At 46.3% G+C, this 27,691-nt stretch overlaps 2 protein-coding genes across 7 annotated transcripts in view; one reads left to right on the top strand and one right to left on the bottom strand.

Moving 5' to 3' along the window:
* LOC112678047 (SAP domain containing ribonucleoprotein) overlaps positions 1–13,616 on the top strand; it is a 49,601-nt gene extending 35,985 nt beyond the window's left edge. The window contains exons 10-11 of the mRNA XM_025477094.3: positions 9,967–10,056; positions 13,318–13,616. Of these exons, the coding sequence (XP_025332879.1) occupies positions 9,967–10,056; positions 13,318–13,359 (132 nt within the window). The 3' untranslated portion in view covers positions 13,360–13,616. The remainder of the gene's footprint in view (positions 1–9,966; positions 10,057–13,317) is intronic.
* Positions 13,617–14,619: 1,003 nt separating this feature from the next.
* GDF11 (growth differentiation factor 11) lies at positions 14,620–27,430 on the bottom strand. Of its 6 annotated transcripts, none has more exons than XR_004803250.2 (5): positions 26,984–27,430; positions 21,546–21,943; positions 20,636–21,017; positions 18,527–19,922; positions 14,620–14,773 (listed from the first exon to the last, which is right to left on the bottom strand). XR_004803250.2 is itself a non-coding variant. In XM_025477088.3 (4 exons), the coding sequence occupies exons 1-3, from the start codon at positions 27,420–27,422 to the stop codon at positions 20,637–20,639; spliced, it is 1,218 nt and encodes a 405-aa protein (XP_025332873.3). In that variant the 5' UTR covers positions 27,423–27,430; the 3' UTR covers positions 14,620–14,773; position 20,636. The 6 variants fall into 6 exon arrangements, 4 of the variants coding, with proteins under 4 accessions (XP_025332873.3, XP_025332870.3, XP_035552180.2 ...); XR_004803251.2 differs by lacking the exon at positions 14,620–14,773 and adding an exon at positions 17,586–18,328; XM_025477088.3 differs by lacking the exon at positions 18,527–19,922.
* Positions 27,431–27,691: the final 261 nt, after the last annotated feature.

The raw sequence follows: 27,691 nt of genomic DNA, 5'->3' as shown, positions 1-27,691 counted from the left end.
CTGAGCCACCAGGCTTCCCCACCAAGGGACATTTTAAAAATACATTTTCCTAAGCTCTTTTTGAGATTCAGATTTATTAGATTGGGGTAAAACCAGAAATCTTTATTTTAAAATAATTAGAAGTGGGGCAACACATGGCTGGCTCAGTTGGTAGATCATGACACTTGGGTCTTGACTTCGAGCCCCAAGTTGGGCATAGAGCTTACATTAAAAAAATTTTTTTTTCATACATACACACACACACACACACACACATTTTCTAGGTGAAAATCTACTTTCCTGGTGCTCATTCTAATTTCTGGATGCACAGGTAACTGTCATCCCCCATTCCCTCTATTTGGTTAAGACAGCATTTACCTCCCTCAAAGTTTTAGCTTCCCTCTACTGAGTTCTTGACATTGCTGCCAGGCTCTGCATCGCTTATCCTTAAAAGCAGCAGCTTCCTGGCTTTTAAGGGAGGGAGGTGGGGACTTTTAATAGAAACTTGGTTTCCGGGGGTCTCAAGTGTGAAGCCTTCATTTCCTCCACCTGCCTTGCTTTGTCCTACAATCAGCTAGAGCAAGACCGAGACGACCTCCTCTGGGGTTGGAGAGGAGTGGGGGTGGGGGAAGAAGTTTGTTTTGGAGAAAGAGAAAAAAGTGATGGGAGCTAGTGACTCAGAAGAGTGTTTGGTTCTGAGCTGACTGTGTTCTGGGGCTTCAAATCCTATAAAGATAGGAGGAGATACAGTTCCTGGTGGTCTCTAAATCTTGTGTAGCTTTAAAGTTCCTGCTGTACCCTATTGGTCCTAGAAAGTTGATTCTGATCTCACAGTTGACAATTTTTTGAGAGTAGAGAATATGGTTGTTTTGGGAGCTGTATTTTTTTGTTACGTGTGTGGGTGTTGTTAGTGTCTCTTTACTATGTGTGTGCTAAAATGGCATACCTTTTGCTACTCCAGCCCCTCACCTTTGTCTTGCTAGTTAGTTAGGTTCTGTGCATTCGTTTTTAGGACCACCTTATGTTCTGTGGTCTGGCTGGCATAAAGGCTCAGGAATAAACATACTCAGATGATTTTCAAAAACTGGGGCAGGGAGGTGACAGCTGTGTGTTTAAGCATTGCAGTGTTTCTGAGAGAAAAACCATCAGTTGCTGTCATTCACCCTGAGAGTATGAAATTGGAAGCCCACTTACCCTGGAGTGTTTCATAACCTTTCCCTCTTGGAAGTCAAGGCCATGTCATTATTAATCAACCATCGCCTGAAAGCTCCCAGCCTCTGCTTTTCATCCTGCTATCAGTCATTTGAGAGTCCGGAAAAGTGACCATAAAGCTCGCTCCTTTGTTTTTTGACTCACTCTTACCTTACATTCCCTTGGAAAATCAGACTGGTCTAAGAAATATTAACATCTTCACATGATAATTCTTTAGATTGGAATTTCTTCTTCTCACACATGGTGTAAGGAGGGATGATGAGTAAGTGAGGTATTGTACTGACCAGGAAAAATATCTGGCTTGGTTAATTCTTTTGATCTCCTCTGATAGTGTGGATATGTCCTATTTAATTTCAGTACACATTCTTGCTTTGGGCTTTGGGAAGTGCATCCTTAAATAAGCCTGGGTTACATTTGGGTCATTATGTTGCTTCTCTCTCTCTCTCTTTTTAAGATTTTATTTTTTAAAGATTGACTTAACTTTAAAGAACATGAACAGGAGGGGAGAGGGGGAGAGAATCTCAAGCAGACTCTGCCCTCAGCACAGAACTGATGTAAGGCTGGATCTCACAACTACTGAGATTGCAGCCTGAGCCGAAACTGAGTCGGTTGCCTAACTGACTGCACCACCCAGTGGCCCATAAGATTTTATTTTTTTTAAGTAATCTGTACACCCAGAGTGAGGCTCAAACTAATAACCCCAAGATCAAGAGTTGTACGCTCTACCAAATGAGCCAGCCAGGCACCCCTCTCCTAGTTTCTTTTTATAATCCAGAGTGGCACTGGTAATAAGTCTGAAGAAGGTGTATGCTTTCAGTACATAGCCCATGTAGTGCTAATTAAATCAAAGTGGACTCTTTGGCAGAGCAAATAACCCTGGCACACTAAGCTTGGAGTGGTGTTCTTTATTGTATTCAGGATAAGATTAGTAAGTTTTGAAAAATGTTCTCTTAAATTTGTATCTTGAAGACAAAGGTTGGGTTTGGAAGATAAAGCCACAATCTACTCCATCTTGGGTAGAGATCTTATCCTTAGAATTCTTTGCCATAGAAAGAAACAGTCACTTTAAAAAGCTATGATGTTCAGGCTGCCAGTTGTTGTAGCTGATCTTCCATTTGGGACTTAATTCCTGGCTACAGTATATATGCCATGGAAACCATTGACAGGGGTCCTTAACTTTAAATTTCTCGTAATAATTCTACTTCCTTCCCCTTTCTTTTTCCTTCTTGGGGCACTAAAGTATTTTTAATTAATATTTAGAGAGGAGTAAGTTCTTAAGGGACCCGCAGCAACTCTATAACTGCACTTCGTCTTCTAAGTTTCTGTCATGGAAACTAGGTGTTGGATCCTTGTCTTTGGATCTCACCTCAGTACCTCTCTCTTACCTTAATACTTCTGGCTAATAGGAATATTTTCAAAACTGCTTGCCAGAAACAGGCCACACATTTGGCTCCAAATTTTATAGCTTTCAGTAGAGGGAAATACAGAAGTGTTTATAGTGATTCACAGGGTTAAGAAGATAAAAACTTACAAGTTGCTCAGCAAAAGCATAATTATTCTACATCCAGGGACCAAAAGACTTCCCCATGGGTCCTCATAATGCAGTAATGTAATGAACAGTGGCATATGTCTTTACTGTAAGTCGTAAATTCATAAGTCCCCTGAGGTTAAGGATCTTTGCCTTATTCACCTTTGTTCCCAATGCCAGAACAGTCCCTAACCTAAAGTAAATTCTCAGTGGATATTTGAATGACTATTGGATGAATGGATTAATTTTGAATGGGTTAGTGGTATTATTTAAAATGTTGATGGATGGATGGATGGATGGATAAATTAATTAATTAATTAATTAATTAATTAATTGATGGAGGGCAGCCTGGATGGCTCAGCGGTTTAGCGCCACCTTCAGCCCAGGGTGTGATCCTGGAGTTCCAGGATGGAGTCCCAGGGGCTCCCTGCATGGAGCCTGCTTCTCCCTCTGCCTGTGTCTCTGCTTCTCTCTCTCTCTCTCTCTGTATTCCATGAATAAATAAATAAAATCTTAAAGTAATAATAAAATAAAATGTTGATGGAAACTGATGCCTGTAATTCATTGAAAGCAGTTCCTCAGGGACCTTTAGAGTACCTAAGATTGAAACTACAGAGTTAGAGTTTGCTCTGTTCCCTTGGGTATTTAGATTTTTTTGTTGTCATTAATTATTAGGTTTGATGAAATCAGTAAAGCCTGGCAGGCATAGTTTTGTTTGTTTGTTTGCTTTTTAGGGTTTCAGAAGGAGAAGATGGTTAATAGTACCTGATAGAGAAGACTGTGGTTTTGGCTGTTTACTTATGCTGCCACACTTTAACCCTAAATCTGTTCTTCAAATACTTGTTTGCCTTGCAGCTAATGGCAATTTCCTTGTTGTCTTGTTAATGGGTCTGATTCTTACCTACTTTTTAAAAGTTTTTACTTATTTATTGATTTAGGTAATTGCTACACACCCATCGTGGGGCTCAGATTCACAACCCTGAGATCATGAGTCATGTGCTCTTCTGACTCAGCCAGCCACCCCAAGATTCTTAACTCCCTACTTTTGATGACTTTGCCTTTTTTTTTTTTTTTTTTTTAAGATTTTATTTATTTATTCATGAGAGACACACAGAGGCAGAGACACAGGCAGAGGGAGAAGAAACAGGCTCCATGCAGGGAGCTCGATCACGCCCTGAGCCAAAGGGAGATGCTCAACAACTGAGCCACCCAGGCATCCCTGACTTTGCTTTTTTAATTTAGTTTCAGAGGTAAAATTTAGTGATACATCACTTGCATATAACACACAGTGCTTATTACCTCAAGTACCCTCCTTAATACCCATCACCCAATTATTCCTTACCCCTACCTACCTCTCCTCCAGCAACCCTCAGTTTGTTTTCTAGAATTCAGCATATCTTATGGTTTGCCTTCCTCTCAATTTTCATCTTATTTTTCCTTCCCTTCCCCTGTTCATCTGTTTTGTTTCTTAAATTCCACATGAATGAAATCATACAGTATTTGTCTTTTTCTGATTTATTTTGCTTTAGCATCATACCCTTTTTAGTTCCATCCAAGTTATTGCAAGTGGCAAGATTTCATGCTTTTTGATGGCTGAGTAATATTCAGTTGTATATATACACCACATCTTCTTTATCCATACATCTTTTTTTTTTTTTTTTTAATTTTTTGAGAGAGAGAACACAAGCAGAGGGAGAGGGAAAGGGATAAGCCAGACTCTGTGCTGAGTGGGGAGCCCCACGGAGGGCTTGACCCCAGGACCCTGAGATTATGACCTGAGCCAAAGTCAGATGCTTAACTGCCTGCCGACACCCAGGTGCCCCTTGATTTCCTTGCTTCTAATGTAGAAGATGAATGAATGGCGTTGTTAGCTTCAAAAAAAATTTTTTTGTTGTTTTGTTTTTTAGCTTCAAAATTTTGTTGGTGGTCTCACAGTTTGTTTCAAAGACCAGGAGGAAGGTTGCAGTAGAAATAATAGCTGCCATTTATTGAGTGCCTATATGAGAGACCCTATATTCTGAGCACTTTCACACATGTAATTTGTATCTTGGTGCAGCCTTGAGTGTCTCAGTCTTTTCCTCCAGCAGGCATTGTTTTCTTTATATTGCCTGAGGATTTTCCAAATATGAAAGGGAAACAAGGAGAAAAGTGAATTTGAAAAGTCAGAGAGGGCAGCCCCAGTGGCGCAGCAGTTTAGCGCCGCCTGCAGCCCAGGGTGTGATCCTGGAAACCCGGGATCGAGCCCCACGTCGGGCTCTCTGCATGGAGCCTGCTTCTCCCTCTGCTTGTGTCTCTGCCTCTCTCTCTCTCTGTATGTCTCTCATGAATAAATAAATAAAATCTTAAAAAAAAAAAAGATGTCTGAAGAGCTCAGTTTAGAAATCTCTTATTCTGTGATGGAAAATACAGTGATAGTGATTCATGGGAGTATTGGGCTTTATTAAATATACATCCTGCTTTCCATCCTGAGCTTTGTATATGAGCTCTCTTCTCTTCCACAACTGTCTTTCTGAGCTTTTAAAAAGAAAAACAAGGCAGCTATCGGGAGATAGGATTATGTATGCTGAAATTACTGGCGTTAGTGAGTTGCCTTGCTATTTAGATCTTGAGTGAGAGGGTGAGCAGGTGAAGTATATGGATCAATCTGAACGTCCAAGGCATGTGTTTAGTCAGTGAAGACAGGTTCCTCCTCTGGTTTTGAATGCATGTTGTATGTTTTGAGGGGTTTCCACTAGATAGGAAATAAGGGCACTTCAGATTCCAGCACTGTTCTTCCCACACAGAAGTATACATGGGAAGAAAAAAGATTTGTTAGTGGTTGAGGAGTTGCAGGAGGAAAGTGGAGGAAGAATGAAGAAAGGAAAGATTTGCAAATGCCTATGACACTGAGCTAGAGGGGTCAGTGCTGCCTGCAGATGCACAACCCCATTTGTGCACTTGAGCATGGCCTGAGGGAGCATTGGCCTGATGAATGCAGAGAGAGATGCGTTTAGATCGAGGTAATTTCCCTCAGATGGGTCTCACCATCCCATGAATCAAAACCTGTCAGCAAGGAGCTAAAGATGGAGTGAAGTTTATTGTACGTTTGTTTCCATGCGACACCGTCACGCTAGAAGGGTCAAGTGAGAGAGATCATTAGAACTGTGTTGATTTACTGGGCCTGTTGTGCACTTTCCTTGCAGGGCAAGGAGGAAAGAGGCTTTAGGAGGGAAGCTGAGGGGCTCTGGGTGGGGAGGGAAAGGCAGGCATGCACAAAATAAATAAAACCCTCACTGGTCTCTGCGGGTGAGGGGTGGGCAGGCTTTTTGTAGGGGGCATGGGAGGATCTGTATTGTTTTGTTTTGTTTGTTTTGTTTTTTTCCCCTAGAGCCACTGGTAGATTTGCAGCAGATGCTCTGCCTGGATCTCCAGGAGAGACACCAAAAGTCTGATTAAAAAGGGAAGCTCATGAAGAACTCCCTGATCTAGCCTTAGTGGCTAGCGAAATGTAACCCCCCTCTTTTCTTTTCCTCCCTCTATCTTTCCTCACCTTTGAGTTCAAAGGAAGCACAGAAAATTTAATTTGGAAGACATAATCCCCATTTCAGGATGTAGCAAAATAGAGAACCAGAGGAAAGGCTGTCCCGTCCCACACATTCTAAATAAATATAGGCTTTGTGATGAGATTTGGGAGTGGCCCCAGGGTTTGAGCTGAAAAAACAGCTGTTTTTAAAATAAAGTACCATTTCCCTTTCTGTGATTTGAACTTGCCGAAGTACTCCTTCCTCTGAATTGAATGAAAATAAGTGCGTAGTGGTAGTTCAGCAATATATGGTCTATTCCTGCTTTTCCTCAGGAAGGATGTGGATGTTCCTTTTATTACCCCTAACACTGTGCTTGGCCTGGAAAATTAGCGAAATTAGATATTTCATCTAGAATATTCTGTAGAGATTCTCATTTTGAGCACTTCATTTTTGTCTCTTATTCCCTTTTATTTTAATGGTAGTAGACAAAATAAAGAAAACTTTTCCTAGTAACTTTGGTAAGGAAAAATAGGAGGGCTGTGTTCATTGGAAACCTTCCTAATTCTTTTATTATAGTTCAACAGATGGAGTAGCCAGTTAGGCAAAATTAGAAACGAATTCAGTTGAGAAAATCTTTAGTCCTTTCCCTAGATCCCTAAAGTAGAGACATATGTTACAGTAGAAAGGGGATGGGATCCTGGCATTGATCCAGGTTATTTGAGTGCTATGAAAGTGGTTGAAGTAGTTTACAACTACTGTTAGCTAAGGGTCCTAGCCATCCTTCTTCCTTTGGGAATTAAACACTTCCATTCTGCTGCTGTTCCTCCAAAGAAAGGGTTATGTGAGATAACTGAAGAGATGGTAAAGCTAGGAAAGTGGATGTATTTTGTTTGTTTTTTAAGATTTTATCTATTTATTTGATAGAGCATAAGCAAAGAGAGAGGAAGAAGCAGACCCCCACTGATAAGGGAGCCCTGTGTGGGGCTCAATCCCAGGATCCTGAGGACTCCTAACTCTGGAAAACGAACTAGGAGTGGTGGAAGGGGAGGAGGGCGGCGGGGGGTGGTGAATGGGTGCAGGGCACTGAGGGGGCACTTGACGGGATGAGCACTGGGTGTTATTCTGTATGTTGGCAAATTGAACACCAATAAAAAATAAATTTATTATTTAAAAAAAGAAACAAACTAGGGGGATCCCTGGGTGGCACAGTGGTTTAGCACCTGCCTTTGGCCCAGGGCGCAATCCTGGAGACCCAGGATCAAGTCCCACGTCGGGCTCCCGGTGCATGGAGCCTGCTTCTCTCTCTGCCTGTGTCTCTGTACCCCCCCCCCCCCCCGTGACTATCATAAATAAATAAAAATTAAAAAAAAAAAACTAGGTTACTTAATTTCTCCAAGTCTTTTTTTATTTTCTATGAAATGAATTTAGTCATAGTACCTCCTGTGTTTGAGATGTAAATGAGGGGCTCCTGGTTGGCTCAGTTGGAAAAGCATGCGACTCTTGAGCTTGGGGTCATGAGTTCAAGCCCCATGTTGGGTGTAGAGATTACTAAAAATGTGTGTGTGTATTACATATATGTAAACTTAAAAAAATAAATGAGATATTGCATGTAACGAACTTCGAAGAGTGGCACAAAATAAGCACTCAGATATTAGTGACTGTATTGTTAGCATTGTTTTAATTTTTGATTATTAAAAACAATACTTTTTTTCAGGTTGCCTGGGTGGTATAGTTAGTTAAGTGACCAAGTTTTGATTTTGACTCGGGTCATGATGTCAGGGTCCTGGGATCAAGCCCTACATCAGGGGTCTACACTCAGCAGGAGTTTGCTTCAGAATTCTCTCTCTTCCTCACTCTGCCCCTCCTCCTTCAAAAATAAAAATAAATAAATGGGAAAAAAAAATACTTCCCCCCCCTCAAACCTGGTTCCATGTTTTATAGGAGTTTAGATTGCATCAGTTTTGTACCCACTGTGGATTTGCTGAGGGTTATAATGAAAAAGACAGGGACACCTGGGTGGCTCAGTTGGTTAAGCATCCAACTTTGGATTTCAGCTCAGATAATGGGTCTTGGGATTGAGCCCCATGTCAGGCCCTGTGTTCAGTGCAGAGTCTGCTTGTCCCTCTTCCTCTGCTCCTCCTCTGTCTCAAGTAAATAAACAAATAAAAATCTTTTAAAAAGGCAGAAGAACTGTGTAAGCAATATTCTTTTCTAGTAATACACTATGGTTAAGTGATAAACTCATGTGTAGGGTACCTCAGTCCTTCATAGCCACCAACTTTTCTTGACTCCTTTCTAACTCCCTATAAAGCAAGTACAGCAAAAGGGAGAAAATGGACATGCTTCTTGAGCTGAAAGAGGCAAAGTAAGACCAAGAAGGTATTCTTGCCTACTGTGTTCAGAGAATAGACTAGTTAAATTAAACACGGAAAGCTGAATAGCTGCCCTGTCTTTGGCCAAAGAGGTGGCTTCTGTGATCGTAGGAACAAATGCAACTCCTTGGTTGAGGTTGAGAGGACACATATTTTTAAATTCCTATGTTTCTATAGATCTCTTGATTGCCTTTCTTTTTAATTCTTATTCTGGGACACCCAGAGATATAACCTGCCTATAGACTGCAGGGATATGAACTCCTTGGAATTTTTAAAAAGACCACCTTAGGAGCACCACACAGAATCATATTCAGAAGTTTCTTTGAATTCTTTTGACTCGACCTTCTGTTGGTTACCTTTGTAAATAAAGTCAAAGAAACTGACCTTGGTGAGGGTGAGTATGTATGTATAGATAGAGGGTCTCTTGAGGTATACGGAAAGGATAGGATCTTAGTCTAGATGTGTGCCCAGTTCTAGAAAATCCTGGGTGGAAGAACACCCAGAGAGTCCATCTAATTTTATATGTTTACTCATCGTAGGGCTGCATTTTTGATTACTGGTGACTGGGCATGGGGGGAACGTAGAAAAGGAGAAAATAACTGTTAAAGTGGGATAAATAAAGTGGCAGGGTTTAGGTTCTGATGGGAATATATATGAGACTCTTACATTGAACAGTGTTAGATGTGAACATTAGCTCAGTCATTAAAACAGCTATAGGAGTATGATCAGCTCTAATTCATGGTAAGCTATAATATTCTCTCAGTTAAAGGGCAGTGAGTCTCTTGGATGCTTGTGAACCGTCCAGAGCATCTTTCTCTTAGAGAGATAACTGCAGCTAATGCCTTGACTCACCTTTTTCCAAAATCATTTCAGATTATTCAGAGCCTTCTGTGCCTTTGCTGGGCATTCACAATGCTTGGCTTTCTTTGTACATTCTTCAGAAATACCACTCTGGCTGCGTCTTTCCCTTCCGTTCCTTCGCAAGTAAATGGAACTTGTAAGCAGTGTTTAACAAGTAGTTTAGATGCCTTCTACCACCGTTTTGTCCTTAGGTGTTACTCACTGAAGCCTCAGTATTCCATCTCTCTGAACTACCAAAATTTCTTCACAGAAATTTGTTGTATGGGTATTTATGTTTTCTTAACTTCATGTGTCTTAGGAACATTGAGGCCCTATTTTAAATTTCTATAGTCGTTCTTAGGGACAACATACTGTATGCTTGCTTATTCAGTTTCCTTTTTTGTTTGTGTGATCCTTAGTTCTTGGCACAAGGTTGGCTGCCATATTGTGACCATTAAGTTATAATTTAATTCTCTTTTATCTCTTGAGTGGAGGCTATCTTGTTTCAATTCTTTTCTTTGTCCCTGAACAGTCTGAAGATGATGAGAAGCTGAAAAAGAGGAAGGAGCGATTTGGGATTGTTACAAGTTCAGCCGGAACAGGAACCACAGAAGATACAGAGGTAAAAAAATATATGTATATTTATATGTATATGTATATTTATATTTATATATTTTATATATGTGTATGCACATATATATACACACATATATATATCTAGAGTGCTTTGTAGAGCCCTTGGAAGGAAGTGAGGGTGAAGAAACATTCTTCTTTCCCTAGCCTACTTCTTAAGTGCCCAAATAATAAGATCTTTTTATTCTTTGCTTAATATCTGTTTTCTGGATAAAGTAGCCACACTGAATTCCATCAGCATACTTAATTTGGTGTTAGAGCCATTTAGCTTAGAAAGGAGCACAAGATTTGGAATCACAAAAGCTTGGATTTAAAAAATGGCTCTGCCACTTAGTATTACTTACAAGTTATGGCACTTTTCTGAGCCTCAGTTTTATCATCTGGGAAGTAGAGATAATACCTACCTTGAAGAGGTATTTCAAGCATGAACTTATTCTATGTAAAAAGCGATGATACTTGACACAAAGCTGTCATATTTAGTAAGTAGCAGTGTCTCTGTTTATCTGCTAGACATTTTTTTTGATCATTTAATAAAGGCTTATCTAACTCAGACACAAGTATAGTTGTGGCCTAACTCCCATCTGGAGTAGGTCAATGGACTCAAATGAGACTTCTTGTTCTTAATCACTTTATTTATAAATAAATAGTTTATTAAATGAAAGGGCAGCTCTTTTCTTGTTTTTTAAAAAACTTGTGTTTATCCTTATCCCAGTTTCCTCTGGGGTAACTCACATTAACTGAGACCCTGAGCAAGACTACGTGGAGCTTTGACAGACAATATTGATTTAGTGATTTAAGAGTATCTATATTGGGCATTAGCTGGCTCATTAGGTGAGCGTGTGACTCTTGATCTTGAGGTTAAGAGTTCCAGTCTCATGTTGGGTATAGAGATTGCTTTAAAAAAAAAAAAAAAAAAGTATCTGGGATGCCACGGTGGCTCAGTGGTTGAGTGTCTGCCTTTGGCCCAGAGCATGATCCTGGAGTCCCCGGATCGGGTCCCACATCGGGCTCCTTGCATGGAGCCTGCTTTTCCCTCTGCCTGTGTCTCTGCCTCTCTCTCTCTGTGTCTCTCATGAATAAAGAGATAAAGTCTTTAAAAATATATATATCTATAATGGAGACCCAAAGTGTCATCTAAGGTGTACATAAGGAATTGAAATGATGAGTGTATTTGAATTCTAGAAACTTCTTGGGTGGTGAAGAATTTGCAGTGTTCTTTCTTCCTTTTTTTTAAGATTTTATTAAAAAAAAAAAGATTTTATTTTATTTATTTATGAGAGACAGAGAGAGAAGCAGGCTCCATCTAGGCAGCCCTTTATGGGACTCATCCGAGACTTTAGGATCACCCCCTGGGCCAAAGGCAGAGGCTTAACCGCTGAGCCACCCAGACGTTCCCTTCTTCCTTTAATCTAAATTTACTTCTTTTCATCTATCTCTAGAGATGGCCCTTGTTTCGTTTTGTTTTAAAGTAGGCTCCAGGGGATCCCTGGATGGCTCAGGGGTTCAGCGCCTGCCTTTGGCCCAGGGCGTGATCTTGGAGTCCCGGATCCAGTCCCTTGTCGGGCTCCTGGCATGGAGCCTGCTTCTCCCTCTACCTGTGTCTCTGCCTCTCTTTCTCTCTCTGTATCTATCATGAATAAATAAATTAAATCTTAAAAAAATAAAAATAAAAAAATAAAGTAGGCTCTATGCCCAACATGAGGCTTGAACTCAGAACCCTGATTTCAAGAGTTGCATGTTGTACCAACTGAGCCAGTCAGGCAGCCCTGGAGATGACCTTGGAAAATCTATTACCTCACACACATAAAATCTTACAAAATCTTTCTACGAATGAATATCAGAGTCAGTCTTGTAAATAAACTCTGAAAATTTTACAGTTTGATCACTTTGTTTTTAATATAAATTTTTAAAGATTTTATTTATTTATTCATGAAATATACAGAGATGCAGAGACATAGGCAGAGGGAGAAGCAGGCTTCCTGTTGGGAACCCGATGTGGGACTCAGTTCCAGGACCCCAGGATCACGACCTGAGCCAAAGGCAGATGCTCAACCACTGAGCCACCAGATGCTGCCTAGTTTGATCAGTTTGTATTTCCAGTAGGAAGAAACTTGAAAGATTTTGTATTCTCTGTGCTACTAATTCAGAATAAAGCATTACCTGTTATAAATATCAACTTACTTACTGACTTGCCAGCATAAGCTAGAGGTAAACTTAAAGGCTTGTTTTAATTCTAGTAAAATTATTCCTTTTGCCAAGGTAACTGTTGAACCAGCCATGTTTACTAATAAGGTAGTACATTTGGCTTCTCCAAGATGAGGCAGATGAGGATTTTGTTGGTTGGCAACAAATAGTAGCTTTTGTTGGGAGAGTCAGTGCATATAAAGGAATAGTAACTTCAGAGATTGATGGCGTTGACATGAACCAGATGACTTACTTGATTCCAAAGAATTGTGTCAGTAATCCAGGTATAGGGTGGGCTGGGCTTATACACACTCATCTTTCTTTAAGATCTAAATTAAACCTCCTGCATGAATGGAATAAAAAAAAAAAAAAAAAGTCCCCTCTTTGGTGGAGGCAGTGGTTAGAGTGAGGATGAAGGACTCAGTGCTGTGTTGTGAGTCAGTCTCAGAACAAAAAGGTCTTTTTCTCCTCCCCCATTTCTCATTTTGTGTCTCTCTCCAGTGCTAACTCCCTCAAAGAGATCCATGTTGGGGACTCTCCTCCTTCCCATTTATTCTGTTGGCATTGAAGATTTATATGCCTTTTTGTGAATTTGGAGACCCAAGGAATAGCTCCTGCTTGGGCCTTACTGCCTAGAATGGCATCCCTTTCACCTTTTCCATGAAAAAATAGCACTGGTCAACCCTTTGTCCTCTGAGATCTCCCATCTCCTCACTGACTAGAAGATTCCTCAGCCTGTTAAGAGTCCGTTCTTTCCAGACTAACTTGCTATAAGGCTGAGTGGCCCTCTCTTCAGTTTTCCATTTTCTACCACTATTCTCTTCCTCCTCTTCCCCCAACCCTTACTACCCATAGTCTTCTCCCTTCCTTTCCCACTAAAACTCTCCAGCTCTAACTGGATAACTAGAGAGGTTCAGGAATGGAATCTCTGGCTGCCAAGCTTAAGCCTGGGTCTCCCCTCCTTCTTGGACCTTGTGATAGTTCATGTGAGTTTGAATTAAAGCAGTCAGGAACCTAGGCCACTGTTGTCTAGCAATCTAATTTTTTTCTTTCTTCTTTCTCACAGGCAAAGAAGAGGAAAAGGGCAGAGCGTTTTGGGATTGCCTGATGAAAAGCTCTTAATGCTTTCTATTCTCCAGTGGTTTCCATCTCTCTGACTTTTTTTGGTCATATATATACCTAAATGCACAGTCATGTGCCTAGGTCCTGCCTCGCAATGAGAGAGCATGTATCCCGGGTACATCCAGGAACTTCAGCAGCAATTTGACTCATTGCTGTTCCAACTTTAAGGTTGTTGTTCTTGTGTTGTTGTTTTTTAATTATTATTTTGCTTGTTAATAAAAAAACGAATAGAAAAGAAAACAATGTGTTTTATTAGGTGCTCCTTTGAGTTCTTAGAACCAGATTAGACCAGATAAGAGGAGCTTCAGGGACAAATATTACAGGGAATTAGCCATAATGCCTTTATCCATTAGAAAAGAACAAGGAAAAGGATTGAGTCTATCCCTTTAAGCCTATTTATTTCCTTCTTTCATACTCATAGGCATCCTTTTACTCTTTATCCTCCATAAAGAGGCCAAGTTTCACCCTGAATCTTTTGCTTCAGCAGGTTGACGTGACCCATTGAGTAAAGTAGGAGGAACACTGAGGCTTCTTTTTTTTTTTTTTAAGTTGTGTGTGTGTGCCATGCACACGCTTGTTTAATCTCTACACCCAGCATGGGGCTCGAACTCAGAACCACAAGATTGGATCAAAAGTTGCATGCTCTTCCTACTGAGCCAGCTAGGTGCCCCTGGAGGCTTCTACTTTCTAATCAAGTCCTGTGCTAGTTTGCCTTCTATTAGAGAAGTACACAGTTTTAGTGGCAGTGTTTCTTACATATTACTAAAATCTGTTTTCCTTGCTGAGCCGCCTCCTTATGTTTGACTCTCTAAGCAGATTGCTGTTTGCATTTGATGTTTCACCAAGATCGGAGATGTGCTACTTTTCTTTTTGGGTATGTTGGTGTAGGGTTTCTCCTCTTAATCTTTATTTTTGGACATCTCTGTGAGGTTGGTTTTGGTTGGTTGGTTGGTTGGTTGGGTTTTTTTGTTTTGTTTTGTTTTGTTTTGTTTTTGAGAATAGAATTTAGGAGCCTGGCACCTTACGAGAAGACTTTGATACCTTGATCAGATCCTGTGTTGCTGTGGTGTAATTCCTTATTTCCATTTCTACTAAAAGCTGCCTATTGTTGTGATTAATAGAAAAGTAATGGTTTGATCCCCTTCCTAACAAGAATCTCTTTCCACAAAGTCTCTTTGGTTGCTAAGTAGGGCAGGGACCTAAGTTTATTTTAGATGCTTTAAGAAAACTGCCTGGAGAGCAGATCTAGAGATTGCCAATTTATTGTGAATTTTGCCCCAATCTGACTGGGGAAGTAAGCAAAAGGGAACACTGGTTAAATATTTCCTTCCCTCTGGCCTCTTCTTTTTGCCTTCTTTTTCTTTTCTCCAGGTCCTTTTTTTTCTCTACTGTGTTTCTATCTGAAAACAGAACCACAGAAAATTAATTGTTTTGTAGCTTGAGAGAGATTATAGATTCAGTAAGGGTTTTCTACCCAAGGATGGGAAAAGTAAGAAATAGGTATAAAGGAATAAAGCACTGGATCCTTCGGAAATTTTTTTCAGTCTCTATATTCTAAAACCTTTCAGAAAGGTATTGAGCCTCCCCGACCCCCCGCAGGATTCTCTTCCTGAAGTTTAATCATTCTTTTCTCCCACTCAACTTACTTCCCCAAATCTTTGATACTGTACATTTTCTCAGTTTGTATGGATTTTTAAAATAACTTTTTTCATCCCATTCCAGCAGCTGTTCTGTCAGCCAGAAGTCTCACCTCCAAGCCTAACCACCAAATCCTCCTCTTCCTGTCTCATGGTAGTCATTCCACACATACTTTTTGAGCGTGAAAGTTCAGGATGCCTTTGTCTTTTTTTTCTAATTCAATCTTAAAATAGTCCATTTAAAACCATTCAGGCTTGGGCAGCCCCCATGGCTCAGCGGTTTAGGTTTAGCGCTGCCTTCAGTCCAGGGCAGGATCCTGGGGACCGGGGATCAAGTCCCACGTCGGGCTCCCTGCATTGCAGGGACACAGACACTCTGCCTGTGTCTCTGCCTCTCTCTCTCTCTGTATCTCTCATGAATAAATAAAATCTTAAAAAAAAAAAAAATTCAGGCTTGCAGTTCTTTATCTGGGATCCAAGTACCCTTCCTTCCTATCCCCCAGTCACGCTAGTGTAGCTGATCTAGGATTCATACGCAGTTAGCTGACTCTAGTCTTTTCCCTGTCCTGAAGCTGTGACATTCTCTGCATACCTGGGAGCTCTTAATGAGGGAGTCTATAAAAGATGTGGAGGGAACTAGTTTCCTCAGCTGTAAATCTGCACCTTTTTATGGTTCTCTAAGAACCATGGGATTGTTCTCTTTTTCTCTACCATCACTCTGAACTGCCCTTCTCCCTACCCCAACTCCTGGGAATTTATGAATATATAGTGCTAGAAGCTTCTGTAAAGGGTGAGAGCTATAGGAAGGAAGATGTGAATAAGAGCAGACCTTCTTGGGGTTGAGTCCTGTTGCCATGTCTAACAGGAGAAACATGAGGGGGGAGGAAGGAACTTCATTAAATAAGGGAGAATAACTTTTTCTCTGTTCTCTTCCATGTGGGCCTCTGACAGACCATGTCATTCCCTCTGATTATTGAAATCTACTAAAATCTAACCTCCCCATCTTCCTGTATATCCATATTCTTGTTTTTCCTTTCAAAGGGATTGAAAAATAATGGCAAATTTCACACCTTTGCAGACCCTTTGTGCTCCGGGTGATCCCAACTTTTTCTTTTCTTGTCCTTTGGTTTCCCTGCCTTTAGTTTTTCAACTTCTCAGATTACTATTAACAGAATGGATTAGAGTGGAATATTGTGTAGTAACTACTTAGGTGTAATTTGTCCTACCATGCTAGCTCTACTGCCTCTGAGACTGGGGAAGTCATTCCATGACTCTTTCCAGAGTGTACCAATAGCAGGCAACACTACTGTGAAGGAGAATTGATAATAGATTGTGTAGTTGGCACAATTTGCTCACCATAGTTTGCATAGTAATCATTCAGTGAGCTCATAATTTTACTAGGTGATTTATACCTGGGAAGGTTTCCCTGAGTAGGTTCCAGCTAGAGTGTAGGGAAGGAACTGAATGGACTCATTTGAACATGGAGCGGGGAGCACTGCATTTAGGGGTTCTAAGAGTGGGAAGCGTGGGAGTCCCAGGTGCCCCCTGCCCCCAGCTCACAAGCGAGAAAGCTGACCTTGTGGCCCTGGGGCATCAGCCTCCCTGCTTCTGCCACACCACAGATCAGAGGTTGTAAATGCCACTGCCAGCTGGTTCTTAGCTTGGGGCCCTGACCTCCACAAAACAGGCCAAGGAACAGTATAGGCTAGCTAGCTACTCATGCATTGGGTTGGAGGTTGTTTGGGGATAAAAGTCATCTGGCAATCTCTTCTGGGTGTCCTTTCAACATAGGAAACAATGAGCAGTGAAGGAGAAAACCTATTTTTAGCTCAAGCCAAAAGCTAGGAGTAGGTGTGGATAAAGCAACTCCTTGGGAAGATAAAGTATGTAGTGCTTTATCCTCCCTCAACCTCACTCTTGTAGTTTGTCTACTAATAGAACTGACAGGGCAGGAATAGTATGGTGGCACGCTGACCCCGCAGTGGCCCTGGCCCCCATTATGGATCAGGTCAATGTGACAGGAGCTTTCCTTTTTTTTTTTTTCTCCAAATGTGAGTTAGCCAAGATTCTTTTGTTCTAGGTACATGGGAGACATTTTTATGTTGGAATCGAAGACTATTTGAGGTGCTTAACCATCTTGATCCATTTACAACTTGAATGGCTATGTTGGTTTGGGTTGTGGATTTTGGTGAAACTTAGTTAAGGAAACTGAGGATCAGGGATTGGTGGGAGAATGAGACCATTAGCTGGGTCATCTTAAGAGAACTTTCAGATATTCTGTTATGTGGAGGCTGTAAGAGAGTTTTGGTAATCTTTGGGACTGTTTTGGATCAAGTTTTACAGAGAAGAGTTGTTCTAGGTGCCCTCCCCTTCCCATTCTCTGCCCATGCTCCTTAGGACTGTATGTCCTCACCCTCATCCCAAATGCCCCTAGTGGTTTTTTTTCCTTGCTCCAAAGACCCCCATGTTCCTACTCCTTGAGCACAAGGTTTCCTCCTCTCTCAGATCCTCTTTTGTTCCTGGTCTCCAAGGTATAAATGTGGCGCTTGGTTAGGGAGAAGAGTTCATCACTGAATTCTAAACTCTTTGACTGCTTTTATTTATTTATTTTTTTTCAGGTTCAAGTGCTGGATTGTGTCATGTGACCATCCCAAAACTCAGAGCACCCTATGGCCATCTTTGCCCTCTGTCACATAACTTGAAAACTGCTTGATGGCCTTTTTGCAATGGTTCCCTCCAGGAAGCCTTGATCTCAGTGAAGAAGTCCTTTCCCGGCATTCCAGTACCCCTGTCACCCCCATACTTCTCAATCACCCTTAACAAACAAAGGCAATCACACACGTGGTGTAACAAATACACAAAGTAAATAATAATTACACTACTTATGATCAGAGGGGCACTGGCCAGGTCCACACACATCATAAAGTGGGAAAGGGGTTGCTAGTCCCCACTAGGTTGCTTTACTGTGCCCCCAAACCTCTTTACCCCATGCCTCTTTGGGAGTGAGGAGGACCAAGGGAATGAGACTTCATAATATATGTTCAGAAGAAAAAGACCCTCCCCCCACAAAGGTCTTTATTTGGTGGTGTTAAAGGGGCATATTGTAAGTGTCCTCCAAGTCTAATGCTCCAGCTCTCTAGCATTTATAGAGGGAAGTCACCTGATGTCTATTGCCCAACCCCCACCCTGTGCCAAGATCAAGAGACATGAGCATTTGATCTTGGAGGAGGCATCTTCTGTTCTTCACTTCTCTGTTCCTCCTTCAACCAAGGAAATGTGAATGATGTTGATGGGTCAGGTGTATCTTGTTCTCCAAGACTGGGGTAGAAGGAAGGATAGAACGGCCAGAGAGGAGAGGCTAGAGGTTAGCATAGCTGTTACATGGGAGGTGAGTTGAACTGCTTAACAGCCCCTGCCCATTCCTGTACCAAATACTGCATCTCATTTTTTCACTATGGGAATGGGAATAAGATACTAAAGCTCACCAACATCACCTTCCCAAGGGTGGTCACATACCTTTGCCCCTTCCACCATCTGGGCCAGACAGGAGAGTCATACTCTTGGGAAGAACAAGCCTTCCAGGTCAGCTCTCCAGGCTTTAGTTCAGTACTGTTTGCATCAGACCCATAACTGCTGGCTCTACTTAGAGTGACAGTTTTGCTGAAGGTTCTGGACCTCCTCTCTTGACATCCTCTAGGCTCTTGTCTGGAGCCAAGAGGTCTGGTGGTGAGGTATGGATAGGGTGTGGATCAGGAGATTTCTCAACTCCTTGGCTTCAGGCACTGTCCATCTGGGAGGCAGAGGGGAACTTGTACTCTGAAGCTTGTGACTCCTAAGCCTCACATCTCTTCACCACTACTCTGGTGCCCTGGTTATCTGTCCCACAGCGAGAGGTATTTTATGTCCAATAAAGTGCCCGTGGTAAGTGCTCAGAATTCATCTCTTGGCTGTGGCGGGTGCTGCTATTTCTCATTCCATCGAGGGGAAGAAACTGAGGCACAGTGAGTCCAGAGGATGGTGGGTCAGGATTGTGGGAGGAATGAATAGGCCCAGCTAGTGACTTGGAGTGGCAACCAGTCCCTGCCTGCTTCCTAGCATTCCAAACCAGGGAGTCTCCATCCTTCCAATCCTCTGCTCTAACTGGCCTTGTCAGATGCTTTTCCCTTCCCCACTGTATTTGTTCCCTCCCTGCTGCCAGGTACTGCTAGATTCCAAAAATAAAAGATAAAAATAATTATAGACACTCTGCTCCCTTGTTCTCCCCCCTTCCACCCTGAGCTTTGGGGTTGGGGGAACTAAAATGTCCCCCTGCCCCTCCAGAATCCCTTCCATCTTGGTCTGCTGGCTCTATTCCCTAACCCAGAGCAGTGATTTGAATTCAAATGCCCTGTAACCTTCAATCTCCTTACTACTTTCTTGACCCCTCCTAACCCTTCCCAGACTCGTGACTCTGGGATCTCTATACTCTTATTGACCTGAAGATAGAGGCTGGGAGTAGGGGTATTCCACAGGCTCTTTGGTCTCTCTTGGCTGGGGGGAATTTGGGCATATGTGGGCCACACCCTCTGGCTAAATAACTCAGGACTATGAGGGTGGACCTGAGGGTTAGTTTAGTGGCTCTCATATAGATCCTGGATGTTGATGGCTCTCCCCTCCCCTTCCCCCTACCCCCAGCTCCTAAACCCTAACCTCATACTGTTTCTGTGACTGCTGGAATTCAGTACAACCCATTTGGCTCAGGAAGGTTAAGTTGGGTGATTATGGGTTGGAAACTCATGTGTCAGCCCTCTTGCCCTCTGCTCCCTTTCCCAACCCTGGAGGCTTTATACAAGTGCTTAAGTAGGTGGGTATTGAGGGAGAACAGGGTTTGGGGGAATAAAGGAGAAATGGGGCACAGTGGGCAGGGGCCCTTCTATTTCAGTAAAGCCAAATACCAAAAAAAAAAAAAAAAAAAAAAAAAAAAAAAAAAAAAAAGAAAGAAAGAAAGAAAAAGAAAAGAAAAGAAAGAAAGAAAAGTCACAATAAATAAATAAATAAAATTCCCAAATCCTTACTTTTGCCCCTGCCCTCATTTCCCTTCCTTGGCCACTGGTGGAGGGAGAAAGGGAAGAAGCTAAGAATGGATTTTTGATTTCCTCCTACTGAGAATGGTAGTCAGGGGATCTCCCCAAACCATACCAAGCCCCTCACCTCGCCAGTGGAAGAAAGGAGGCTGGGTGTGGGGCTTTCTCTTATTACTCCATTTCAGCCTCTTTCTCACCATTTATCTCTGCCTGGTCTCTCTTCTGCCTCTCTCTCCCTTTGCCTTCTCACTGCTGCTCTTTTTGTTCCTCTGTCTCTATCCCTCTGCGCTACCTCTGTCTCTACGTCTCTCTGTCTTCTTGCCAAACCTTCTCACCTGCAAACCTCAAACACTCCCCACCTGACCATGCCCCCCTCTTCCCCAAACCCCTCACCCATCAGTCCCCACCTGCCTCCCTCTGTTGTATTGCACACTGCTTGGGCAGGGAACAAGGTGTGATGTTCATGGGAAGAGGTGGAGGGAGCTCTAGGGCCTGGGGGTCGGGGGGTCGGGCTGGGGGTCTAGGGGTAGGGTCTATGGGGGAGGCATCCTCTGTCCCCCACCTTAGGAACAGCCACAGCGATCCACCACCATGCCAGGGATCTTGCCGTAGATAATCTGCTGCTTGTCATTGAAGTAGAGCATGTTGATTGGGGACATCTTGGTGGGAGTACAGCAGGGCCCAGCAGAGCCTCTTGGATTAGCCTGTTGCACCAAGTGGGTGTGCGGATACTTTTGCATGAACATGTACTCGCACTGGCCGGAGCAGTAGTTGGCCTTGTATCGTTTAGGCGCGATGATCCAGTCCCAGCCAAAAGCCTCAAAGTCCACAGTGAGGGGGTATCGGCAGCAGCGAGACTCACTCGAGTGCTCATCGCAGTCCAGACCCAGATTCCGCCGGGACCGTTTTGTGTTCTCTAGGACCCGAAGCTCCATGAAAGGATGCTGGGGGTGAGGGAGAGGAGAAAGAGCTGTGATTGGGCTCTCAAGATCGCCTCCTCCCTTTCCTTTCTCATCTGCCCCTCAGCAGGGGGATCAGGACAGAGACCCTTGCCTTCTTGGCTTTTTCCCCTGCTCCTATACCCAGCCTTGTCCTCTACCTACTTTTCTTGCAAGCTAGCTCTCTCTCCTTCAGCTCACCTCGGATTCTCTCCTGGCACCTGACCCTGATCAGCCCCTTGGCCCCAGGCCTCATCAACAGCTCATTTTTGTATTTCCTTGGATCTCCCATTAACACCTGCACCCCAAACCCAGTTTTCAACTGTTGCCTGGCTTCTGTCTGAAAAATGATAGCTGCCACTCCCATCCCCCCCATCCCTCCCCCAAAACCCCTGCTCCTCTAGAACCAGCTCCTGGCCCCCAAGAAGTAATGCTGGTCCCCGCCCCTTCTCATTCCTGGTCTACCTCTCCAACATCCCACCTCCTCAGGGCCGGGTTACACAGATCTGCCGCCACATCAGGCTCCCTGCTCACCAGCCCCTCAGCTCCGGGCCCCAGGGAGGTGACAGCCAAGTCCGTGCCACTGGGATCAAAGGCGTTGATCTCGATGCCCCAGTTGCTCTGTGGCTGTCGGAACCAGCTGTGTAGCACTTGCTTGAAGTCGATGCTCTGCCAGTGGCCTGAGCGGGAGTGCAGCTCAATCTTGAGTGAGCGGATACGGATGTGACGCCGGCCTCCGCCCCCTCCCCCTGCAGTCCCTTCCCCAGTTAGGGGTTTTAGTCGCAAGATCTGCAGGTAGACCGTGGCTGGGCGGGGCACGGGCCGTAGATACACCCACAGCTGGGCCTTCAGTACCTTTGTGAACATCACCTTGGGGCTGAAGTGGAAATGGCAGCAGAGAGGGCTGCCGTCTGTCTGCACCGCAGGGTCCGCTGATAAGAGAGAAGGGGGCACAGCATCAGCAAAAGGTATTTGGGAAGGTGTCAGCAGCCCTGGGCGGCACTGGCAAGTTGGACGACTCAGTCTGAGTATTCCAGTTCTTTGCCCTTGTCTCGTGTCTTGGTGACTACTGTGTCACCGGTACTCAGAACAGTGCCTCCTCTTTCCCTATAGGACGATGCGTCTGTCAGGCCTTTCTGATCTGATCTGATCCATTCCTTAGTCCATTTGCCCTAACACCTAGCCCCCCCCCCCCACCAGATAACCTGCAGTTATTTAGGGATCCCCCCTCCTACCTGCAGCCTTCCATTCCCCCAGCATGTAGGGCTCCAAACTTTTCTGAACTTTTGATGTTCTTCATCGAAGCTAAACCTCATCACACCTGCCATTCTCAGGTCGCCTCGCCCCGCTTCTGTCCTGTTTTGTGTGGTGGCCAGGTGGAGCCTGGCACAGCCACCACCACAACCAAATGGTCTCGAGAGTGGATAACCAGGGTCCAGATGGGAAGCAGGGCCTAAATGTATTCCATGAGGTAGGTTGGAATTCAGATCTAGGCTTCTTGTACCATTCCTGCCAGAAATAATACCCTCCGAAGAATGGAGCGATTGAAGCACTTCTTGTGCACTTGACTCCCCAACACCTTGAACCTGAGAAAAAGATTCCTCAGCTGCTTCCTCATCTTCAACACCATTACTGCCTCAACTTTTAAAGGAAGTTAAACAAGGGGGCATCCCGGGTGGCTCAGTGGTTTAGCGCCGCCTTTAGCCCGGGGTGTGATCCTGGAGACCCAGGATCGAGTCCCACGTCGGGCTCCCTGAATGCAGCCTGCTTCTCCCTCTGCCTGTGTCTCTGCCTCTCTCATGAATTAATAAATAAAATCTTAAAAAAAAAAGGAAGTTAAACAAGGAGAAAAACTACCTCCTTGTTGTTAACTCCTATTGCCCAAAGCTTCAGAAATAATATTTAACACATCAGATCAAATGCAATGTTTTTTTTTTTTTTCCCCCCTGAGCTTCCTTTGGTTTCTCACTCAAGTGCCAGTAAGTCTTTACAAAGGTTTAACATCCCGACTTACATTTTGGCCCATTACGTCTTGTTCTGGACCAGAAATTGACCCTTCTTGGGTTTAAAGTCTGATTCTCAGCATCTGTCTCTGCTTCCATTTCAGCTCCCTTTTGGTTCCCCTTTCTAATCTCTTAGGTCAGTTGGAAATGCCCTAAATCATGTTTCCATCAGACAGGAACATCCATTCTCACTCTAAATAGACTGAGAGAAAAACAGTCAGGAGTGAGCTTCCAGAGCTATGTAAGTATGATCAGGAAGTCCAGGCCCTTATGCATCACACCAGGTCTTGAGTTCTGGATAATCATGGAGGACTTAGCATCTGTTGTTGCCCATCAGCACTCCCCCAGGAGAAGGAGGATCCTCCAAGTGAGATGAGGAGGAAAGTGCTCAGTGATCTTCGTATATTCCAGTTCCTCTGGTAGCTTCCTTTCCCTTGGTTCTTCTCTGAGGTCCCAGGGCACTGGTAGTCCTCCCAATTATCCTCCTGCTGGAGCTGCAATGCTGGTACAACGAGGGAGGATTCAGGGAGTAGAGATTCAGAGATTAGGAGAGTACCTGGGGCAGAGAAGCTGCTGGTGAGGTGGGGCTACTGTGCCTAATTTCATAGGGTTGTCTTACTTTCCCACCTGTCTTCACTATTAGCTACTAATCTCCGCGAGGGTGGACACTTGTCAATACTGTTTTGCTCACCACTGTAGCTCTAGTACCTCCCACAGTACCAAGCAGTGTTTAGTAAATGCATGCTAAATGAACTTCCCAAACTCCAAATCTTAACATATACAGGCAAGTGCCTAGAAGTTCTTCCTGGCATCAAAACACTGTTCTTTGACTACAAAGTGGGTTCAATCACTGCTTGAATCCTCATCGACCGTATTCGACCTTACCCACCAAACTTCTCAGTGATACAGATATAATTCTTTTTTTTTTTTTTTGATACAGATATAATTCTTGTTTCATAGGAATGTTGAACATTAAATAAAGAATGAAAATAGTAGTAGCTTCTCAAAAAATGCTGGTTTATTGTTAGTTTTGTAAGCTCTAAGCTTACTCCCCTACCTACGCTGACCCAAGGTTTAGAGATAGGGGTCTGGGCACTAGAGCCTCATCCCTTTACGTCTTTGATTTCTTCAGAGTCCCCCATCTCTACACCCAGGGAATCACCATAGGCTTCTCTCCCAGCGAGGGTGGGGAGAGTTGATACTCAAGGGGACTGGGCCAAGACGGGGACGGAGAAAGACGAGGGAAATGGGAAGAGACAGGAGAGAGGCTGGAGGTAATGAGGGAGATAAGAACGGAGAAGAAAGTGTTAGGGATGAAGGCAGGCTGGAAGAGATGGTCAAGAGAACTGGAGGAGAGAAGGAAGGGACAGGAGAAGAGCTTGGTAGGGGAGAAGAAATAAGCTTGGGAGTCGAACACTGGGGGGGGGGGCAATGCAAAAGGAGTGGATGGAGGCTACAAAGTGAAAGGAGGAAGGTAGCTAAGCCTGGTGGGGTAAAGAGAGAGGATAGATAGAGAGAGAGGAACAAAGAAGGAGCAGGTAGTGCCACAGAGGGAAACAAGAGGCTTGAGAGAGTCCCCCCAACACGCACATAGGCCCAGCTCCCAAGGGGAGGGGAAGGAGCCACATCTGTGTTGGATTGATCGGCTTGGTGGCAGGCAGCAGGTCAGGTTTAGTAGGCGGTGCTGGTCTGGAGAGAGGTCATTGCACTATTTTCAGCAAAAGCCCAACCCCCTCCCAGCTCACCACCACCTCCTCCTCCACCCCCCCCTACCCCCTTCCACTCTCTCCTCACCCAGGCTGGAAGGCCTAGGGGCAGGAGGTTGGGCTGAGAGGGCAGGGGCCTCTTGGTGTCGGAGAGGAGAGAGAAACTGAGGGGCTGGGCTTGGCTCCCAGAAGGGCAAGGGGGCTGGGTTCCCAGGATGAAGGCTGGGGTGGGAGAGCCCGAGAGGGTGGAGGGAACTAGGGCAGGCTCTGCAGCCTGGGGGAGGTGGGGGCTGGGGTCCAGGGCTGCGTGCAGGGGGAGGGGAGGAGGGGGAGGGGGAGGGGAGCGGAGGCCATCTCTGCTGACAAACACCTCCCCCGATTAGCAGAGCACAAGTCTCTTATTAAAGCGGGTCCCTGGGGATTAGACTATAAAAGTCTCTTTTTCCTTTTCCCCTCTCTCCCTCCCTTCCCCTCCGCTCCCCCTCCCTCTCAAAAGAGCTCGGCTTGGCTCTTAAAGGGGACGTACAATACCTGGCTGGAGACCCAGTTCCCCAGTTCTCCAAGTCCCCGAGAGGACTGAGGGCGGAGGTTCGCGCGGAACCCCACCCCCTGGAGCCCTTCCCGCCCCCCCAGCCTAACCCGCACCGCCGGGTCCCAGCACGCAGCCTGCACGCACTTCCTGCGCCCTCCCTGGGAGGCTGAGCCTGCCCGGCCGCGGCTGAGGGATGCGGAGGGCAAGTCCACACCGACAGCACCCGGCCTGAACTCCTCACACTCGGTCCCACACCCACCAGACTAGCTTTTTCCTCCGGCCCTTCCTGTTCTTCCAGCAAACTCTTCTTCAGGATTCCTCTACAACTGTTTTGTAGGATCCCCACCCCCACCCAGGCCTCAGTCAATTTTAGACTGACCCTAGCCCCTCTAAGGCGGAAACCTAAGGAACACACGGGAGACGGAGGGATCCAGACGGATCCCAGGCTTTCACCACCACTGTCAGCGCCGCCAGCACCCTCAGCAAGTTTCCCAGCCTTTTGGGTTCTCTTTTCTTCCTAAGCCTGGACAAGTATTGTGGAGTTAGGGTCTGCAGGAAAGCTGGTGGCCCTATGAGGCACTCGGCCTCCCAGACGCACACCTGGGTTCCCGAGCCTCTCCCACGGGGGTCAGCCACTAGGAGTCCACCTCGCCCCCAGCGTTTTATGACCTATCTGCCAATAAACCAGCCCCCCCTTCTGTTCAGAGCCATAAAACGGAACTGGGGGGGGGGGCGACTTTGCCAAACCACCAGGGAATAAGAGAGGGCCTGGTTTCCTGGAGTTGAAGTGGAGAAGGGGTGAAGGGACCTCAGTGGGGGAGGGGAAAGGGAGTCATCTGACCCTAGGGAGAGCTGGGGGTGGGGGTGGGGGGGTGGCCTGGATTTTCCAGGCCATAAAATTTCAAAGCGGCTCAAGTCTATTAACATGTTCATCTTCCGTTTGTCTGGGGGCTTGAATGCCTGGGTTCCCCGTCCCTCTTTATCTATTCTTTCTCTTTCTCCCTAGGTCTCCCTGTGTCTCCTCAAGTCCGGTTCTGAGTAGGGGCGGGGGGACAGGAAAGGAAGGATAAGCTCTGAATAGCCAGGCGGGTGCCGTCAGCCCCAGCGCGATGGGACGGAGTTCTCTGAGCTCGGTCAGGAGCGAGAGGGCACGGCTTCCCAGCCCTTTGGGGGACCGGGTGTCAGAAGGGCTCTGGGTGAAATGGGTGCCCGCTGGGCCGCCGGGAGAGGCACGGGGTCGGGGACCTCGTTCCTGCCGGCGGGAGAGGGGCGCTCAGTTCTCTGCGGCCCCGGGGCGCGCTGCGGAGCCGGCGCTGGAGCGGGGGGAGCGTCGGCGCCAAGGCCGTGGGGGTCCCCGGGCGGCCCGACTCTGTTCGCCCGCGTCGGCACCGCGGCCCTGCAGGGCTGCAGCTCCCCCAGGCTCCCCGGAGCCCCGCGGCTTCCTTGCGCACCCGGGCTGCAGGCGGCGTCTCGCGGCCCCCGGGGCCCGCCCTCCCGCCTCCGGGAACCGAGTGTGCACGGGACTCCGCAGCCCGTCTCCGCCGCTGGAAAAACTTCGGTGGAGCAGCCCCCGCCCGCAGCCCGTCAAGTTTGCGCAGGAAGGGCCTCCGGGCCGGGGCAGCCGGAGCGGCCGGGGCGGCCGGAGCGGCCGGAGCGCCCGCGTCGGAGCCGAGCCGCTCCTTCCCGGCGCCCGCGCCCGCAGCCCACCGCTCGCGCCCGCCGCCCACTTACTCTCCTGGGCCATGCTGATGACAGTCTCGGTGGTGGCGTGGTACTCGTCCTCCTCCAGGAAGTCCTCGGGCTGCAGCGCGTCGCCCTGGAAGTCGTGCAGGTCCAGGATCTGCTGCAGCGGCGGCGCCTTGGGCAGCAGCTGCTTCACCACCTCGCGGCTGATGTTGGGCGCCTCCTTGAGCCGCAGTTTGCTCAGGATCTGCGACTTGATGCTCTCCAGGCGCAGCTCGCGGCTGTGCTGCCGCCACACGCACACGGGGCAGCCGTCGGGCTCCGGCGCCGCGGACGGGGCCGGCCGGCTCGAGCGCTCCCCCCCGGCCCCCGCCGCCGCCGCCGCCGCCGCCGCCGCCGCCGCGGGGCCCTCGGCCGCCTCCCCCCGGGGCCGCAGATCCAGGGCCAGGAGCAGGAAGCCCAGCAGCAGCGGGGCCGCGAGCACCATGCTGGAGGGGAGGGGAGGGAGGACTGGGGGGCGGGGACGCCGGAGTCCCGCGGGGAGGGGGCGGGGAGCGGGGAGGGAGGAGGCGGGGGTCCGGGCGGCGCGGGACTGGGGCGGCCCGGCCGAGGGGGGGCCGGGGGGGCCGGGGGCGGCGGGCGCGCGGGCGGGGCGGGCGGGCGGCCGGGGCGGGCGGCTGGGGGGGCCCGAGCCCGGGCCAGGCCCTTTATAGCCCCGGCCCCCGTGTCGTCAGCGGCCGCGATTGGCTGCGGAGC

This window comes from Canis lupus, chromosome 10 (assembly GCF_003254725.2).
Source record: "Canis lupus dingo isolate Sandy chromosome 10, ASM325472v2, whole genome shotgun sequence".
In the NCBI taxonomy this organism is placed as follows: Eukaryota; Metazoa; Chordata; class Mammalia; order Carnivora; family Canidae; genus Canis; species Canis lupus.
Note: the sequence above shows the minus strand (reverse complement) of the source record. Positions and strands in the feature narration are given on the sequence as shown.

Excerpts from the sequence above, each read along its gene's own strand:
- GDF11 (XM_025477088.3), bottom strand. The coding sequence starts at position 27,422 with ATGGTGCTCGCGGCCCCGCTGCTGCTGGGCTTCCTGCTCCTGGCCCTG. Across the intron at positions 21,944-26,983 it reads CATCAGCATGGCCCAGGAGA|CGGACCCTGCGGTGCAGACA; the intron begins GTAAGTGGGCGG and ends CTCTCTTATCAG. Across the intron at positions 21,018-21,545 it reads GGCCCGGAGCTGAGGGGCTG|CATCCTTTCATGGAGCTTCG; the intron begins GTGAGCAGGGAG and ends CCTCACCCCCAG.